At 39.7% G+C, this 16,672-nt stretch overlaps 1 protein-coding gene across 1 annotated transcript in view; it reads left to right on the plus strand.

The window, feature by feature from the left end:
* ca16b (carbonic anhydrase XVI b) overlaps nucleotides 1-16,672 on the plus strand; it is a 109,835-nt gene that overhangs the window by 62,649 nt on the left and 30,514 nt on the right. Inside the window, exons 5-7 of the mRNA XM_061687535.1 lie at nucleotides 6,510-6,605; nucleotides 10,239-10,305; nucleotides 14,602-14,759. Of these exons, the coding sequence (XP_061543519.1) occupies nucleotides 6,510-6,605; nucleotides 10,239-10,305; nucleotides 14,602-14,759 (321 nt within the window). The remainder of the gene's footprint in view (nucleotides 1-6,509; nucleotides 6,606-10,238; nucleotides 10,306-14,601; nucleotides 14,760-16,672) is intronic.

Below are 16,672 nucleotides of genomic sequence, written 5' to 3' on the forward strand. Positions count from 1 at the left end.
CCTGTCAACATGCTACCATGACAAATATACAACCCCGTGAGGAAGGGTCAAGAGACTCGGCAAATTACTGTGGTGCTTAGAATAGATAGATGACATACAGTAATTGCCAAATTCATTTATTAATGTTTTTTGTGCTCTCTCTGAAACGCCCAAAGATGCCTCCAAACCCCCGTCTAAATAGGAAACTAGTACAATAATTGGTGTGAAGGAAGTATGTTGAAGTGATACATCTCAACTGAGAGACAGACTTTGTATGTCGGGAAGGAGCTACATTTAGCCGGGGGTTGTTAGTGTAAGTTACGGAAAGTCTTGGTATGTGAATTTTAAAAAAAATCTAATCATCTTGAAAGCCAATTATTTTTAAGGGTGTAGTTGTAAAATGTTTTTCAAATGATTAGTATGTTTATGGTTTAAACTATTACCATTGGCAATTATAAACATTTTGGGGGTGTCAATTAGTTGCGTTTTTCTCGCTGTTCATTGCAAGGCTCCGGTCCCTGTCCCCTGCACATAGTGGGGGATTACTGCACTTATAGTGACCATTAACATGTTCTTCAGTTAACAGCCTTTGTGACATAAATATACTGTATGTCGAACAATTGAAGATTGAAGGCCAAAATAATTGATGAATTACAAATTATGTCGATTGTGTATAATTTAGTTGCAATTTCGTTAAAATTAAGTTCACTAATTAACTGCAACCAACTGAGGTGCAGCTGTTGATTCCGGTTCAACATGGCGTCAGTCCTATAGGAAAGTCTTATCCGGCGTAATAAAACAGTGGCACCAAAACAGGCGGCACGGTAACTGGTTAGAGCGTCAGCCTCACAGTTCTGAGGACCAGAGTTCAAACCCTGGCCCCGCCTGTGTGGAGTTTGCATGTTCTCCCTGTGCCTGTGTGGGTTTTCTCTGGGCTCTCCGGTTTCCTCCCACATCCCAAAAACATGCATGCTAGGTTAATTGAAAACTCTAAATTGCCCGTAGGTGTGCATGTGCCCTGCGATTGGCTGGCAACCAGTTCAGGGTGTACACTAGGGTGTACGCGACCCTAGTGAGGAGAAGCGGCTCAGAAATGGATCGATGGATGGATGGCACCAAAACAGAATGTCAGAACATTCCAAAGGAGAAGCAAAAAAAAAGTCAGTGAGGCTCATACAGATCTTTTTTTTTTGCAATTATGATTGCTAAGTTACTACCATGTAATTCTCTTACTCTTTATTACCTCTGCAGAGCAAATGTTCTTTTTGTCATTTGTCTATTGGATAAAACTTTGGAGTGCAGCATGAAACGAGGAAGTGCAAATTAAATCAGGGAATTTGCTGAAGCATTGTAAACATTGCATGCCAGTTGTTTACACTAATGCATGAATACTCATGTCAAACGTAAGCTGTATTCACCAGGTGAGAATCTATAAGGCTATAAAACTTTTTGCTGATCCTTGTTAGTATTATTTAGCCTCAGTGGAGGTTTGTACTCTACGGATAGCCTTTCTACTGCTTTTAATTGAATACCACAAATTCCACTTCATTATCATTTCATTGAGTTGTTAGAGGTAGAGGTTTTCTGTTGAAACCGAATAGGGTGAAAGGGACATTGATTACCAATCTGGAAATGCCTTTTTTGTTGTTGTTGTACTTTTAATATGACAGATACAAAGGGACAATAGACTTCAAGTATTTAAGGAAAGGACAAAAAACTCCTACTCCAATAGAATGAACAATAAAATAGGTTTTCTGTCTGAAACCATTGCAGATGGATTATCAACTGTTTTTATTTTATTTATTTATTTTTTTGCATTTACAATGCATTTCCTATTCCAATGAATTCAAGTTTTATATCTTATTTTACAATACTTAAACAAAATATTGCTTCAATAATTTATTCTAAAAAAAAATACATGAACGCACTTGTTTCTGTGTGTCCCTTTCGTCTGCAGATGCATAGCTCGAGTCCTTGCGTGCATCTTTCTTTGGCGTCACTGCACACACCGCTTTTGATCCTGAATGCCTCTATAATTAGAATAATTTTTGCATTGCCATTTTGTGTTCAGCGTGCTGAGATTGTATACAGCGCAGCTCTTTTGATCATGTGCCTCCAAATAAGTGGATGCGCAGCTGTTAGAAAAAGCTAAAATGATCATAAATTAGATACTTAATTTCAAATATACTTTTTGCCACATGGCATTTTTTCTTCGATGAGCATTTTTGCTCGATGGAGATGGGCTTGAAAGAATGATGCATGTTTAATGTGAAACTCATATTTTACCTTTTATCAGGTTCATAATGTGCAGCTATGTTAAATAACCTCGTTTATTTTGTTATCATGCACTCCATGTCCGTAAAATGCAGTACTTAGTTGGACATTAAAAAAGCCATCAAATTACAGGCACTGATAGCAAGAACAACAAAAATTTTTTAATTAATATGTATTCCATTTAAAGTAATTGATGAGACATATCTGTGCGTTTCTGAAAAAGAACTGAACCACATCAGTTGCATCTGTAAATTAACGTGCATAGGTGTATATCAGTTTACTGCATACTAGAATTGGAAGAAGGAAAGCTCTGCATTATGTACTACTGGCGTGGCCTCCTCAGCGAGGGCCACATTCATATGTTGAGAATGCATACCAAAGAATATGCAAAGATTGCCACCTCGAGTGTGACTTTGTGTCTAATTGATTCCCTTATCATAAAATACTGTAGGAAGAAGGCCCACTTTTAAAATGAAGAAGAAAAAAAAAAGATGATCTGATTGAACACAAAATTAATTCCAAAATACCTGTCAGATTCCAGTTTCACTGTGTTACATTGAAAGTTATCTGAATGAACAAATGGACAAGTAAGAGCAGTCACAGTTGTGGTTAGAAAAATGTAAATTCGTCATTGCTGTTCAAAAGAGGAAGCTGTCGATGGCGAGTTGCATTGTGTCTTAGTAGTAAGCTTAATATTTTATGCACTGCATATGTTTTGTACTTCTTGGCTAAATATGTCCTTCGATGTTGAGTTCCAGGGCTCCTATCCACAGCCACCTCCAGCCCTGAGTTGCATATCTCATACTGTAAAAAAGCCATCTCTTCCACCCCAAGCATTAAAGCATATGTACATTCATCCACTGTGTTCTGTGGGAAAGACAAATTGTGTCGCTGTATTATATGGACCCTGCTGGCTTTTGGAACATGCTCATGTAGTAAAGTAAACAAAAGGGCTGCTTGGCTGGTGGCTCCTGAGCTTGACATTAATATACGCACACAGGCTCTTACATGAGAATGGAGTGGACAAATCGATAGACGGCCCACCTGTTTGCTCAAACAGCACAATGAAAAATGAATCGGTTGATTTGTTTTTCCCCGAGGGTTCCATTGGGAGATCTTTTCATATAATATACTGTATTAACGTGTCATGTAGGTTCGAATAATTTTTACATAGATTGCAACTTGCAGCTCAGAAATGTACTTGCTTGCTCATACAGTATATTCTGTTTGTATATCATACGTATAAGTGTAATGTGAACTACTGTGAATGTATTTCAAAAGTCATGCATTAAAAGTCGAGGTGGAATTACAATAAGTGTGTCTTTGACAGGTTATCAACATCCATCACAGTAGCACAAGACTGATTGTGTTTTTATGAGTTGGGTATTTTGCATTTGTAATATGTTGCTTGACAACTACGATGTTCTCCCCGTGCCTGTGTGGGTTTTTTCCGGGTACTCCGGTTTACTCCCACATCCCCAAAACATGCATGCTAGGTTAATTGAAGACTTTAAATTGCCCGTAGTTGTCAATGTGAGTGCAAATGTGCCCTCCGATTGGCTGGCGACCAGTTCAGGGTGTACCCCGCCTCTCGTCCGAAGATAGTTGGGATAGGCTCCAGCACGCCCGCGACCCTTGTGAGAATAAGCGGTACGGAAGATGAATGAATGTATACCTTCAATTCAAACGCTAATCTCACAAGTCTTTGAAGTCACTTTATACATATGTTTTATGTAGTATACTGTCAAGGGGAAAATCTTAACCCTTAATAGACAAGAGACAGGACGAGCTCTTTGAGAATAATAAGAGATACAATTTAATAAAGACTTACCTCCAACTAGACAGAATAGACTAAGAACTATTTCTCCTTAGGTGACTTTATACTATACACACACAGACCGTTATCATCTTCCTCATGCAAGTGCCGGCCCCCAACCTCACACATGTTGCAGTGTCTCACGCAAAGTTATAATACACTGTGAGAGTGAAATGAATACGGTCTGGTTTCTTATCCTCACACTAAAACATAAATTATGTGAGGTTGTAATTAAGTTGGAAAACATTTTATAAGCATATATAATATCCAAATTATTGTACATGTAGCAGGCTGTAGCTGCTGTAATATTCTTCGGTTTGTTACCTTTTATCATCTTGTATAGTGCGATAGGACAGTCACAAATGTGTTAACATCTTTACTTGGGGATAGGTGTAATTGTCAAATCCGTCCCAATTAATGGTACATGTGAACCCCCGTCTTAGACCTCTTTTTTCCCCCCCTCAATAAATTCAAATCCACAGATTTGGTAGCATTCTAACCGACCAATCTAATCAATTATAATCATCCCTACTCCTCAGTATAGTTGTAATAGCATGTAATCCTATTATTGTTGGTTAGCCTTTTATGTTATTCATGTAAAGTAATTTAACGTTGGTGTAACTGAATGTACAGTAGACTGTGACACTCAATTCTTTTTGAAAATTGAAGCCACTGCACTGGCCAGTTGGAAGCAAAGTGGGATACTTGCGTGGGATTGAAGTGAAAGAATCATACTGCGTTTAAGACAAAAACATTTACCAACAAACAGCTCTGGTAGCAAAAGTTGCAAAGAATCTGAGACCTTGCCTCCCACACACTTATTTTTTATTGTCTTGTTCTCGTGCCTCAATACCTCGCTATCATGGGAAATGATGCCAAGCATGAGGAGCTTTTCATCCATTTCCTCTTACATTGGAATGTAGAATGTGCCTTTGCACACACTTTGAGCTGAGGGAATGTGAGGGGGGAGATGGCCAAATTTAGACCAAAGAATAACTCATAAAATGTGGACATCACGTACTGTTCCATGGAGTGAAGGAGAGAACTAGAGGTAAATAATTGTGCTCATTTTTTTATAGCTTTCAGTTTTGCACCTTTTCTCACTGGCTCCATGGAAGTTGCAATTTGTTATGACTCTTGTAAAGATACATATTCTTCTTCTCGTTGCTGGAGTGTGTTGAATGCACTGATGAATGCAAGCAAACATGCCAAAATTGTGTCAGTTCGGTTAGACCACCTTTCTGTGCAGCTTCATATCAACAAGTCAAGTTGAACAGGAGATTAGCATCAGATCTTGAAGACGCAGGGCGAAATGAAGCATGCAGTCACCCAAGTGAAGTGGAGTGCTTTTAGCAACATTTACTTTTAGGGCCTGTTATGAAAGCGTTTTGTAATTGAATACCCTATTTTCCAAAGTACGCTGTTAACAAGTGTGGGTCACAAAAGCCTATCTCTCTGGCCAAATGAAAACCCAAGGGGCCCCATTTAATTGTGTGATGTAGTTAATAAGATGTGACAGCTAAAGAATAGCTAGCGCTCCTTATTGCAGCATTCCCAGACAACACTTGCACTTAAGGCTGTAGTTAAAGCAACTGATGTAAATCATCTGAATTTGGTTATTCCCTTATTGTCCTCTGCCTCGTTTACGCAAACATGGTTTAAAATGAATTTTTACACTCATGTCTCATACTTTTTGCATGTTGTCAGCACAGCCACTTGCTGCACGGGAACTCTCAAAGTTTTCCTTTGATAGCCATGCCCTTAAATTAAGTCAACATCTAGGACCTTTTTGTTATTGGCAATTAAATTGGTTCAGTGACATGAAAGGCTTTTTCAAATTAAAGAGTCTGTAGACTATGATGATGGATAGGTCCAATTACTACCTTTAGAATCCTTTGCTGATTTTCATCATCACGTCATTATGTGTCTGCTTGGAAATGAAAGCAATCAAATTCTTTTTGATAGCAAATGGAGGCTTGACGGCTGTACACTTTCTATGATGGTTTTCACATTATAGCCACACTTTTTAAGCTTTGTTGTAGAACCAGAAACAGTGTTGCGGGTGATTTAAGGTAATTGGGAGCACTGATGAGAAGCGTTTTATTCTCTTAGATCTCCTTACAGGAAAAGAGCACATTCCTACGGTCTTGCCTGTCTCTGTAAGCACTGTAGCCCTGAGGAACGGGACATGGCATCCTTCTTAAGCATCCTCCCCCAGTGGGAGAACACAAAAAGAAATGGCACACATTATAGGAGATTTATGGGAGTGATAAATACAGGGTGTATTTATCACTCCCATAAATCTTTTATACCCCTAAAAAAAAGAGCCTTTCATCAGCTTCCCAGCAGTGTGTAGTGTGTGCGAGGAGAGATTTATGAGAGGACAGTTAGTTCTCCTTGTCCACTCCTCAAGCGATGTATCCTCTGTCTCCCATCCCAGATGCAGATCTACCTTTACAATTCCGATGACTTTGACAGCCTCAGCGCAGCTATCAAGGAGAGACGCATCATTGCCGCCATGTCGGTCTTCTTTGAGGTAAAGTATCAACAAGAGCACAACACGCATAACACAAAAAGCTTGTCTTCTTCTTGTAATAAACAACCACGTGCCGAGAGGAAAGAACGCAAAATCTGTGTCCCAATTTTGGGACTGCATCCTTGGGAGGTTGCATTTGAGTGGTGCCTTCTTCTCTGTAACATAGTGTCATAAGGGTAATTGTGCCAATATGAAGCGTAGGCTAGGCACTCCCATTTAACAAGGGTTGGCACAGCTTTAAGAGCTACCTCCGTAAATTGCATTGGTTGGATCCTCAGAAGGCTGCAGCCCATGAATTGGGGCACTGTGAAAATGCTGGATGTCCTCACGTGTCTTTACGGTATCGCATTGTTCTTTGTTAAATATCTTGGCGGTAACACTTTTTAGTTGACGAAGCTCTCGCCTTCACTTCTACATGTCTGTTTCCCAACCTTTATTGAGACACGGCACCCATTTTTCATGAGAAAATCTAACAGCACACTCCTAAAAAAAATTTGCATAAAAAGTATGAATACAGAAATAATGGCAGTCTCGTCTCAATTTACTCACAAGTTCACTTAGTGTTAAATCTGAACCTGTTCAATTGAACACAAGGCTGATGTACTCACAGGGTGTTCTGGCTTACAACACTAGGGTTGTTGTATGAATGGCAAAAGGTGGATTCATTGGTTGGTTGTACCTTACCTTCTGCAATCTGATGGAAGATTACATTTTTCTCCTTGTCACTATATGTCACTTCAATAGATAGATGGGGGGGGGGGGGGGGGGGGAAGATATTTTTAATAGTGAATAACAATTATTGGACAAATCAAATGAAATTTCCCGCAGCCCCGTGGATGGGAATGACTGTACACTTAAGCTTGTTCAGGGTTTACCATTCCAAACTGCACTCTGGCGAACTTAACTCAAGTCCTGATGTCCTATTGTTTTTTGAATTGTGAGTTAACCAATACATAGAGTCAACTAATCGACAAAAGAAAATTGGGTAAATATAAAATAAAATGCTGCCGTGTTTCTGAAGAAAATTGTCATCCCAGCGATTTGTTGGTGACTTACTGAGATGCTATAAATTGTTCCCTGAAGGTCTGAGCACACCGGCTCTTGATATATAACAGGGGCCCTAATTTCTACTTACTGTAAAAACACCCCAGAGATTTATGTACCTTGGAAAAGCATTGACCAGGACTGACAGCTTCAGGGTCTACGGTGGTGTTCCACACTAATTTCTATTAGCAGTATTTGTGCAATTGATGGTAGGTGATCAATGTGCACTAACGTTACGCTTAATGGCACACAGACAAGGGCGGGGGGGTGGGGGGGTGTTGGAATGGGGACACAGGTGTTTTGAACGTGGGTCTACTATCAGACAGTGATGGACCGTGTGTGTCGCCAGACCTAAATGCCTCTGTTGCGTCCTGACAGTCCTATTGCTTACTGCCATTAGCACCCCTGTACACAATCCGCTGAGTAGCATTTCACACAACAAGGGGTTTTAGTGTACATACACACACACACACACACACATACATGCACATTGCCTCAGATTTACCATTTCTAATCAATGAGAGGAGTCTTCTTGAGCTCCCCAAAGGCCTATTAATGGCCTCTATGGTGTGTGTATTATCCACATTCAGCATTCACTTTCATGTAATTATTCTCTTCAGACTGACCTGAATTAATGTTAAGCATGGGAAGATCGTTCCCTTCTTCCCGGCATTTTTTTTTGGGGGTCTATTCTCATCGCCCTATGTAGGACATAGATAATGTGGCACAAAGTGCATCTGAGCACTTATGGCCAGATTTTGTGACCATAAAAAGAGTGCATCACGAAATTGAACGGTGTTTTTCCTCACAAGAGTTCCTGTTCCAACACACTAGTAGAATTACCAAAGTCACATTGGATATCAACAACCAAAGAAGCCCCATAAAACCCATAAAATCATCAGACGTCTGTCTCCAAGGATACATTGTTAAGCCCAAAAATATTCATACCCTTCAGTTAAAGTGAATTTTTAATGATGACACAAGAAAGTGGCACGAGACTGCAGATACTAGGGATCCTATAAAACTGTGATTCTCAACTGGTGTGTCAGGACCAAAAAGTGCATCGTGGACAGCTTTTAAAAAATTTTAAGGGGTCCTTGGTTCATGATGGTACTGACTTTCGACTTACTGTTATTTATTTGATTCTTTTGTATTCATGGTTTTTCATACAAATACTGCATTTATTGTAATTGTGACTTTACTGCTGTGCAACTGTAGCTTAGTAACCGACTATGACGCTTAACAACCAATGTACAAATTTGTTGGAGGAGGACTCCATTGTAAACTGAGGATCACGTGGACAGTGAATTATTTAACGTGCATCCCAGGTCGGACTTTCCTTTTATTTGGAAAATAAGATTATTTTAATAGGCATTCGTCAGCAAGGTAATAAAATATGTATTCGTACATGGAACATATTAGGTAAAGGACTTTCCTAAAAATAAGAGTTCAGTGCCAAGATACAAGTGATATCTTGTGCAATTGTGATGTGTAATTTTACTCTATATATGTTCATATTGTTGCCATGTTAATCTACGGTTTCTTAAGGTACTCTGAAAGGCACTTTGAACATGTATGATATAATTGTTTTCAAAGGCTATTTTTGAACAAAAATGTTCATTGTTGTTCCTTACCTCTATAAAAGTGGGTCGCGACTGAGTGATAATTGGAAAATGTTGGTCACAGGGAGATACAAATTTCCACTTTCCCATAATCAGGGATGTCAGACTTCAAACAAATCAAATATTTTTCTCTACGTTCTTCCCAACTCTGTTGCAGAAGTTCCCATAATTGTGTGGCACTTGTATTTAAACTTTTTTTTTTTTTTTTGCTTTCACTCTTCTAATTAATCCCAAACCACTACGATGGAGTTTAAGTATAATTGTAAAAGCTAACATTATTTTTCATTTGTGGGTAACCTTACCCGTTTTCTTTTAATATCTGGCAGTTCACCACATACCACCGTATAATTTTAAATTATTCATTGGACTTGAACTGCTTGACTTGATTTATTAAAAAAAAAAAAAAAAAAAAAAAAAAAAAAAAAAAGGTAAAATCGGGGTGTTATAAAACTATTGACTGGTAGTGTCTATATACTGAATGTAGACAGAGATTTACTTTATATATTTAACCTCTTTTATCTAGGTAAGGCAACTGAGAACAGATTATCATTTGTAATGCTGACCTGGATGCAGACAGCAGAGTAAAACAAAGGAAAATAAAAGCAATTATGGATGGATGGATAGATTGACTGATTGATTGATGGAATATTTCCAAGTAATCAACTGGACTGAAGCTCATTACTGTTTATTGATATTTATTGATTTTGGGTAGAAAATTGCTGGTCGTCTTTGTCTTGAATATCCCTATTGATTAGTTTTCTCACATTTCATGGATTCAACTCATTCTTTTGGGTCTCACAATGAAAGTTTTTTGACGTTTTGTAATGATATTGTCTAAGGGAAAAATATATTGTTTGAATATTTGTTTTGTGATTTTTAATAAATGTTGCCATGCTGTCTCTACCATCTGTTATTGTCCTGGTGTTGTTATCATTTATAATCTCCTGCGTCTGAACATTTCTTGCAGCTCGGGCAAAAAGATAACCCAGCTGTAGAACCCATCATCCAAGGCTTAAAAGGAGTAGTACATCATGGTAAGTAATTAAGACTTAAAAAAAAACAACACCATTATACTTCATATGCAACACTCATCCACCTCCAGAGAAAGAAAGACTGCTTCTCTTATTTTCAGCTGCTCAGATATTTGCCCTCATATTTAGAATTCCAAATTAGACCGTGAAAACAAGATTTGAGCAACGATTAACATCAAAAGGAGGCAAAAATCTTTGCAATACCGCCTCTGCTTTTGCTGCTGTGCCTTCCACCGATCGAGTCCTCCACGGAGCTGCACATGCAGAGGTGGAACTATTTATTACATACAGGCTTCAATTAATGAGCACTCAGCTCACTTGTACACGTTTATTTTTTCATAAACGGTGCCTCCTGCAAAGGCTGATATTCACAGTTAACGATTCATGGCTTAAGTTGCCTTGAATGGTACTATAAAGTACCCTTAAATTATTGCTTCTCTGTCAGCTTTGCTGTATGCATGAATTACGAAGACCACAAGCAGATGTGTTAGAATGACGTTCTTCACAGCAGCCAGGTGTGATTTGTTCCCATTGACACACATGACTTGTTTTACAACATGCCGCTGATTGTCTTTGTGTGGGTACAATTGTACACCAACAAGGACGCGTGTACACGGATAAGCACATGCCAAGTAATTGTTGCTAGAGTCAGTCTCTACTCAATATAATATTGTACCCAACAATGGACTTTGAGTGTAGTTATTTTCACCTAAATAGACCTTTAGTTTTGTTCTTAAAATAAACAAGTACACAGCAAACTAGCACACACACGGGATAAAATAACTTTTATAAAAGCTTGAGCAAGTTGTCTTCAGAATCAGTTATGGTTGTATTTGTTCCAATGAAATTTAAACACTTAAAACTCCATCCAAGTACCATATTTTCATGACCATAGGGCGCACCGTATTAAAAGGCGCAGTCTCAGTTACGGGGGCTATTTCTGTATTTAACACATACATAAGGCACACCGTATTATTGGGCGCAGGCATGGTAAAACATACACTAGCTTAAAACATACGGTAGCATGCATGCACGCTAAAACAGTTTTTAAAAATACAGCGGGAGCAAAACTGAGTTCGGTTGTACTTTATTGAAGTATTTAACAATGTACTCACGTTATTTTTTTGATAAATCCTCATACACAAATGCATCAAAGTCCTCATTTTCTGTATCCGAAATGAACAAACAAGTTCTCCATCAAACATGCCATGCCATTGTCTGAGTCAGTCTCGTTGGCGGGGGGCTGTTCAGCAATGATGCCGGCTTTCGCGAAAGCTCGAACAACAGTGCAAGCAGACACGCGTTAGCCCAGGCATCCACAATCCATTCACATATGGTGGCATAACTCGCCCGCCGTTGCCTCACAGTCTTAGTTGCACTTGGTTTTTCACAGCGCAGAGATGGGTGCGCACGGAGTCACAGATCAACAGGGACGGTGATGTGTGGAAAAAGCATCCGGTCTCTTTCGGTACATCTCACTCAGCCACTCTCTCATTTTCTCCTCGTCCATCCACCCCTTTTGATTGGCCTTAACGATGACTTCGGCTGGAAACCTTTCTTTAGGCAGCGTCTTAAAAATCACCATAGGTGGCAGTTTCTGTCCATTACCATGGCAATGAAGCACAACAGTAAAAGCCGACTTCTCGTGCCCCGTTGTGCGTATCGCTACCGTTGTGGTCCCGTTCTTCTCTACAGTGCGGTTCACCGGGATGTCGAAAGTGAGCGAAAGTGAGCGGCACCTCATCCATGTTGGTGATGTGGTTGGGCTCGATGTGTTTGTCGACATTCTTTTTACTGTAGTAGGAGCGGAAGATGGCCAACTTTTCCTTGTAATCCGCCGGAAGTTGCTGCGCCACGATAGTCCTTGCCCGGATGGATAGAATGCGCCGTTTCATAAAACGAAACCACCAAGACGGACCTCCTTGAAAAAGTTAGATTTTAATTTCTTCTGCAAGCGTTATTGCCTTCAGTCGAATGGTGACTGTAGAGGCGCTTCTCCCGGCTGTTCTTTGCTCATTAATCCATTGCTCGAGTTGGTCTTCCAACTCAGGCCACCTCGCCTTGTTTCTGCGGAAACTCAGCTTCGTCTTCTTGACTTGGCAAAGCTCGTTGTCCTGCTTCCTCAACTTACGAACCATGGATTTGTTTATCTTGAATTCTCTCGCGGCTTCTCGATTCCCATGTTCCTCCGCATAACTGATAGCATGCATCTTAAACTGTGCTGCGTAAGCGTGTCTCTTCGTAGGGGCCATTTTCGGGGGTCCTTAGCCAAACCGATGTACATACCGGAACTATATACCTACTGGGGGCGTGTCTTTAGCGTCCTCTGTCACGCGCACCCTTCCCCCTTTACTTCCGCATGCTGTCCACAGTCACGTCCGCCTTTCCTCTATATAAGCAGCCTGTCGGCAGGAAATGCTCCCAGTCAGTCAAGTGGAGCGCTCATTAAAGTCACACAACAGCATTTACAGATTTTGGAACTCGGTGCACGCATAAGGCACGCCGCATTATAAGGCGCCCCGTCCATTTAGAAAATTTAAGACTTAAGTGCACCTTATGGTCGTGAAAATACGGTAATCACAGGGGATGAAAGTGCTGTGCGCCTGTGATTTTCCTTTCACAGATGGTTTTTGTTGTTGTTTTTGTTTTGTTTTTCTTAGCAATTGTTCTTTTTAAAGCTGATTGCAAAAATACTGCAACTCACTTGTGAAGTTGCTGCACGATTTCTTGGTAAGATGATTGGGACACTATAAATCCAGACAGAAACAACTGATGGGAGAAGTATAACATGATAATGTGATATTTTTTATCTTCACTTATGTAATAGTACTGTACCAGTTATGGTCTTGGCAAAAAATATTCATAGTGAGAATCACATAATCTTTTCATATACTTCCGAAATGTATTTGTCTTTTATCTTTGTGTATGAAATGATTTGCAATACTGCATTTAAAGGTGGAGTTTGTTAAAACTGCGAGCAAGATTTTAATTTAGCCTCCCTTCACTAATCACCCCTTCAAGTCTTTGACCAAAGATACGCTCCTCACTAACGTACACGAGACGTACACTCTACATCACGTGCACTGTAAACAAGCCGATGTTAGCCACGGTTGCTGTGTTGGTAGTATAACTTGTTCTGAATGGAGTGTTACTATAACACTAAATGTTATCGGTTTGAAGTTTTATTTTTTGGAAATGTACAATCAATTAAAAATCAAAAAGAGGTGATAAACTTAACTGTCGAGCAGAAATGGTGCTAATTTCGCATCGCTTATAAATCCTCTCAGCCAAGGTCTCTTTTGCTCTTCTGTTTGTTAGTTTTACAGTATGCCCAGTTTCTAGGGCTAATATTCCAATTTCCAACTTTGTGGGAACCGTTTGGAGATGACCCCTTCTTCCTTCAACATGACTGTGCATCAGTGCACAAATCAAGGTTAATAAAGACATGGATTAAAGAGTTATATGTGGATTGGACGTGACTGGCCTGCACAATCCTGATCTCAACCCAATAGAACACATGAATTAGAGCGGAGACTGAAAACCAGGCCTTCTCATCCAACATCAGTGTGTAACTTCATAAATGCAAATAAATTCCCATAAACGCACTCCGTAACCTTGTGGAGTTTAAAATAATATAACTGCAAAGGGTAGAGCGATGTCAGATTAAACCCGACGGATTAAGAATGGGCTGTCACTTAAAGGTCCCATATTTTGCCAAACCAACCTTTTCTAGTATTTGGGATGTTATACTGGCTCAATGTTTTTTCTCCTATCAAATGCAACCCACCGCACCCCAAACTACTGTTAAGATAAGGTCACAATCAAATAGATGTGACATAAACACACTCCTTATATGGTTTCAGAGGTTAGGACAAACCCACTGTCATAGCCCCACACATTGTATTTGCGCGAGATAAAGGGATCTCTCCATGTGTCACAAAGCGATTCTTGTTTGTTTGGTTTGCCTAGCCTGGTTCTGATCAGATAGAGGCCATCTAGAAATCATTCGTATCTCTCCTAATCCCCGTGTCCACAGTTGTTCCATGGTGCAGAACAGGCTAGCACCCAGCCTCAGATCAGTGCCAGATCGTACAATTTTACCTGACTGAGCTCCCTTTGCTCATCTCCCTCAGCCATCTGAGCACACAGCTCTCTGGTGATGGAGCTGCTTTCAAATGAGGGCGAATGAGATGAAATCAGCTGAAAATAAGCATACATTTAACTCTAAACATGCATGGTATTAAAGATAAGGTGTTTTGGCTGGTAAACAACTTTGTGCTCTTCTTGTGTTGTACCCAGAAAAGGAGACCAACCTCAGGTCATTCATCCTGAGGGACCTGCTGCCATCATCTGTGGATAGCTATTACCGATACACTGGCTCTCTGACCATGCCGCCCTGCAGCAAGGTGGTGGAGTGGATCATCTTCTCCAGGCCTGTATATCTGTCCCATTCACAGGTTCGTTTAGCGCACAAACTTGCATGCCCAGACAGATTATTCTCCATGCACGGTCAGATCCCATTTGCACAATGCCAGTGGATGCCGTTGAAGGCACATGTAGCACTTCCTCTTATCTTTCAGCCTCTTTGTATGTCCCTCTTGCAAGTCTTTTGCATTGGAAACCAACACTTTTACTGTTGCAATCTTTGGGGGACAACCGTCCGAGCCCCCCAGAAAACAAAAACTCCAACAAAAAGTTTGCAATGTGTTTTTAAATGGGAAAAATAGCATTCTACACTATTGTACTTCAGAAAATCATACACTAATAACATAATTAAACACACGGAAAGAATTTAACTGATTTTTGCAACATAATTTCATGCTTTAATTCAATGGTTCTCTTTCTGGTGTCTGCACCATGGCCACCCAGGGTCGGAATAATACAGATTTAGACAGAATATAGTTAGATGTTAAGGTGTAATGTAAAGAACACTGTATCAACTAAGATGCAGTAATATTAGTCGTTTTTCTCAGAGGATAATGAATAAGCCTCTGACTGTCGTTATATTGTCTGTCTACATGTGTTGCTATACATTCCAATATGCGTTGGCTAAAGGCTTAGACCTACCACAATGCTCTGTTTGTTAGCCATGGTCTTATGCTTGGTTTATTGCCAGTAAACTAGCAGGAATTTCAAAAGGCAAAATTATGTGGTAATACACAATGTGTAATTCTCATTGTTTTATGTTTAGTTTTACATTAAACTTCAATAGGGAGTGGCAATGAACAGCTTGAAGGAATCACTTGCCTTTTTTTTTTTAATTTATATTTATTTATTTATTTTTTTTTAAATCGTCCACTCTCTGCCAAACTGCTGCTCGTTGTGAAGTTCGCTGCCGACATCTTTTACTCATATCAAGTTTTCACTTGCAACTCAATACAAATAATCGGCAAAGCAGTGGCTCGTATAACCATGCTGTGATTATCCATTTAGGTATTGTTTTTCCTTAACCTACCCCAGGCTGCTTTTGTCTTTTGTTTATTTTGTGAGGTAACACGTTCCAAATCATGTGTGTGCACTTTTTACTGATCCCCTGTGCGAGCATTTTGCTATAATTCCTGTGTTAGCCAGCCTAATATCCTCTCGAGTCCTTTGTACTGTAAAAATGTGCGGAGCTCAGTGGAATTTTGTTCTCCAGCAGCAGGAGTATTGACCACGGCAACAATGTTTGTGGCACCACACACAGTCTTTTATGAACCTGAAATTCACCTCTACAAGCATGCGTCAGGCACATTGATTCCACACTATTTGTGTGGTGTAGTTATTATTGCATGTGGTCACAGATCAGTCATGGCAATCAATGGCCGCAGATTTACCCTATTGAGTAGTTACAACTCCATAGATGGTCATGATAATTATTGAGGCATGTGCCGAGGGTGTGAATGTTTCTGGCTAATATTGTGCTCTATTCAGAATTGGAATCAGAATCATCTTTATTTGCCAAGTATGTCCAAAAAACACACAAGGAATAGTCAAATACACACAACACACATGGAATATTTGTGAATAGTCAAATAATGGAGTGCGACTATACAGTGGGCGGAAAAAGTATGAATACCCTTTGGAATTTCGTACATTTCTGTTTAAATTGGTCATAAAATGTGGTCTGATCTTCTTCTTGTGAGCCAACCTGGAGGCCTATCAATGAGACAAGATAGTAGGTGTTCCTTAAAGCTGCTCTGGTCACTAGAAAACACACACCATTTTAGAATTGTCTCTTCTCAAGAAGCATTGCCTGATCAATAGAGCTTTCAAAACACATGTTTAAGAATTATTGACTTGTATAAAGCTGGAAAAGGTTACCAAACTATCGCTAAAAGTGTTCATGTTCATCAGTCCACGGTTAGACAAATTGTCTATCAAAGGAGAA

Source organism: Phycodurus eques, chromosome 10, assembly GCF_024500275.1.
Source record: "Phycodurus eques isolate BA_2022a chromosome 10, UOR_Pequ_1.1, whole genome shotgun sequence".
Lineage (NCBI taxonomy): Eukaryota > Metazoa > Chordata > Actinopteri > Syngnathiformes > Syngnathidae > Phycodurus > Phycodurus eques.